Raw genomic sequence first — 2,277 nt, forward strand, 5'->3', positions numbered from 1 at the left:
CCCGTCGGCGGGGTCCGGGGACATCTCCATGCCCTGTGCTCGGGCGCGAGGGCGGGACCCAAGACCTCTCCATGCCCTGTGCTCGGGCGCCCCCTCTCCGCAGGCAGGTCATGCGACCTGCCCACCCCCACCCCGTCCCCTTTTTTTTCCTCCAGGACTGTCCGAGTCTACAAAGGCAGCAAGAGCTTCGGCTTCACGCTTCGCGGCCATGGGCCTGTCTGGATCGAGTCTGTCCTGCCTGGTGAGGGGTGGGCAGGTTGCCCTAAGAGTTCCTAAGGCCCAAGATGGGGTGAAGGATCCTATGGTAGCTCTCCCTGGTCATTCTAACCATGTAGGCTGCTGCTCAGCAATCCCTCCCGCCCAGGTACTACCCTTGCGTAGCCTGTGTCCTCCGAGTGTCCCAATGTCAGCAGATGGGAATCGTTCTCCTACCTAAGATGCTTGAGGCCAGAGCCTTCTGCTCCAGTTGGGGCACCCCCTCCAAGTTCAGCATCACCCAAGCCAAGTGAGCCGGGTTCTTCATCCAGACCTTTCCCATGTCCGCGGGGAGGGAAGGGGGCACTGCCCAGGACGCTGGGGCAGCCGGGACTCAGCTGATGCCTGCCCAGGATGCGTCCCAAACAACATGCCCTTCGTAGAGGACCTACTGTGACCTGCACTTGCCTGGCAGGCTAGACTCAGAGAGGTAGCAGGGCCTCATGGCCTCTGCTCACTATCTATCCCACCCCTCATTCCCCAAATCCAGACTCCCCTTCTCCTCCCACCCAGCCTGCCCTTTCTTGCTCCTGGAATCTTTTTTTTTTTTTGAGTTGGGTCTCATTCTGTCACTCAGGCTGGAGTGCTGTGGCACACTCACGGACACCCCAGCATTGACCTGCTGGGCTCAGGCGATCCTTCCGCCTCAGCCTTCCAAGTAGCCAGAAGTACAGGTGCACTACCATGCCCGGCTTATTTATTTATTTATTGTAGAGAAGAGGTCTCGCCAAGTTTCGCGGGCTGGTCTTGAACCCGTGAGCTCAGGCAATCCACTCGCCTCAGTCTCCCAAAGTGCTGTGATTACAGGCTGAGCCCCGAAGCCCGGCCGCTTCTGGAATCTTGAAGCAGAACCTCCCTAGTACAGGAATCTTTCTTTCCTGCCCCTCTAGTGGGGGTAGGGGTGCTAATTTTCATTGTGGAGGTCTCTGTAGGGCGGAAATGTCTCCTAGCACTGAATTGAACTCTCTCTACCTGTATACACCCAGAGGGCAGGGTCACCTGCTCTGTCTTGCATCCATCACCTCCCAGCACCTGAGCATGATGCTCCTGGTCACACATACCCATCGGCGCCCCTTGCAGATGCTGAGTCCTTTCCACACTCTGCATCTGATATCTCCAGGGAGGGATCTGTAAGACAAGCATCTTCTGATCCCAGGGAACGCACCTCAGTGTCTTTGCATTGTTGTTCCAGTCTTCAGTTGGTTCTGAGACCTAATCTTGATATGTTCTCAGATTCGGGTGTCACTAAGTTGTTAGCACAATATAGTAAGGGAAAGGCCCAAAGTTGCTCTCTAGAGAGCTTCCTCTAGAAATGAGTACTCTCTTTCCTCTGGATGGGGTTCTAGCCATACCACTACCATCTCCATCTGTATTTATCCCATGTGTGTAGTCAGAGATACTTGGCCTAGGGCCTTGTTGAAATCTAGGTCATCCCAACTTCTAGGCTAGTAACCTCATGCCTTTTCTGACATAGGAAGTCAGATGGTTGCTTAGATGGGAGCTGTTACAGATAGGGAAACTGAGGCCTAGAGAGGCGTTGGCAAATCAAGGACCCCAAACTTGAGGTGTTCTGACTCAAGAGGATCTTTGAACCTCTGTGACAACCCTTCTGGCCCTCCCACCCCACCAAGAAGGCCAGACTGGTTTAGCCACCACCAACAGCCTCTCCCCCTTTTTAGTCTAGGGAAAGGACTTCCCCAATCCTACCTCTTCCAGAAAGTCTTTCCTGATTGTCCTCTTTTCCTCTGGGTAGTTTGCACAGCCTCAAAAGAGAACTCACAATCCGAGTGTATGTTTTATTTAGGCACTTATCATTTCCCCTACTTGTTTCTAAATCAAATTTAGAGTCATGACTGATAAAAGAAACAGAAAGAAAAAAATATTCTCTATCCATAGGAGCCAACCTATTAACCCTCCTTTCCAGGCTGGGTTTGACCTTCAGAGCCATCAGGGCTAAAAGAGTGAGAATTAGCCGGGCTCGGTGGCTCAGCCTGTAATCCCGCGCCTTTGGGAGGCTGAGGT

At 53.4% G+C, this 2,277-nt stretch overlaps 1 protein-coding gene across 1 annotated transcript in view; it reads left to right on the forward strand.

Moving 5' to 3' along the window:
* Window positions 1-2,277, forward strand: part of GRID2IP (Grid2 interacting protein) — a 34,955-nt gene that overhangs the window by 15,724 nt on the left and 16,954 nt on the right. Inside the window, 2 exon segments of the mRNA XM_021718896.1 lie at window positions 1-7; window positions 104-241. The exon segment at window positions 1-7 is cut by the window's left edge and continues 163 nt beyond it. Coding sequence (XP_021574571.1) covers window positions 1-7; window positions 104-241 — 145 coding nt within the window.

Source organism: Carlito syrichta, unplaced genomic scaffold, assembly GCF_000164805.1.
Source record: "Carlito syrichta isolate Samal-C Ts95f unplaced genomic scaffold, Tarsius_syrichta-2.0.1 Scaffold113490, whole genome shotgun sequence".
NCBI classification, from domain to species: domain Eukaryota; kingdom Metazoa; phylum Chordata; class Mammalia; order Primates; family Tarsiidae; genus Carlito; species Carlito syrichta.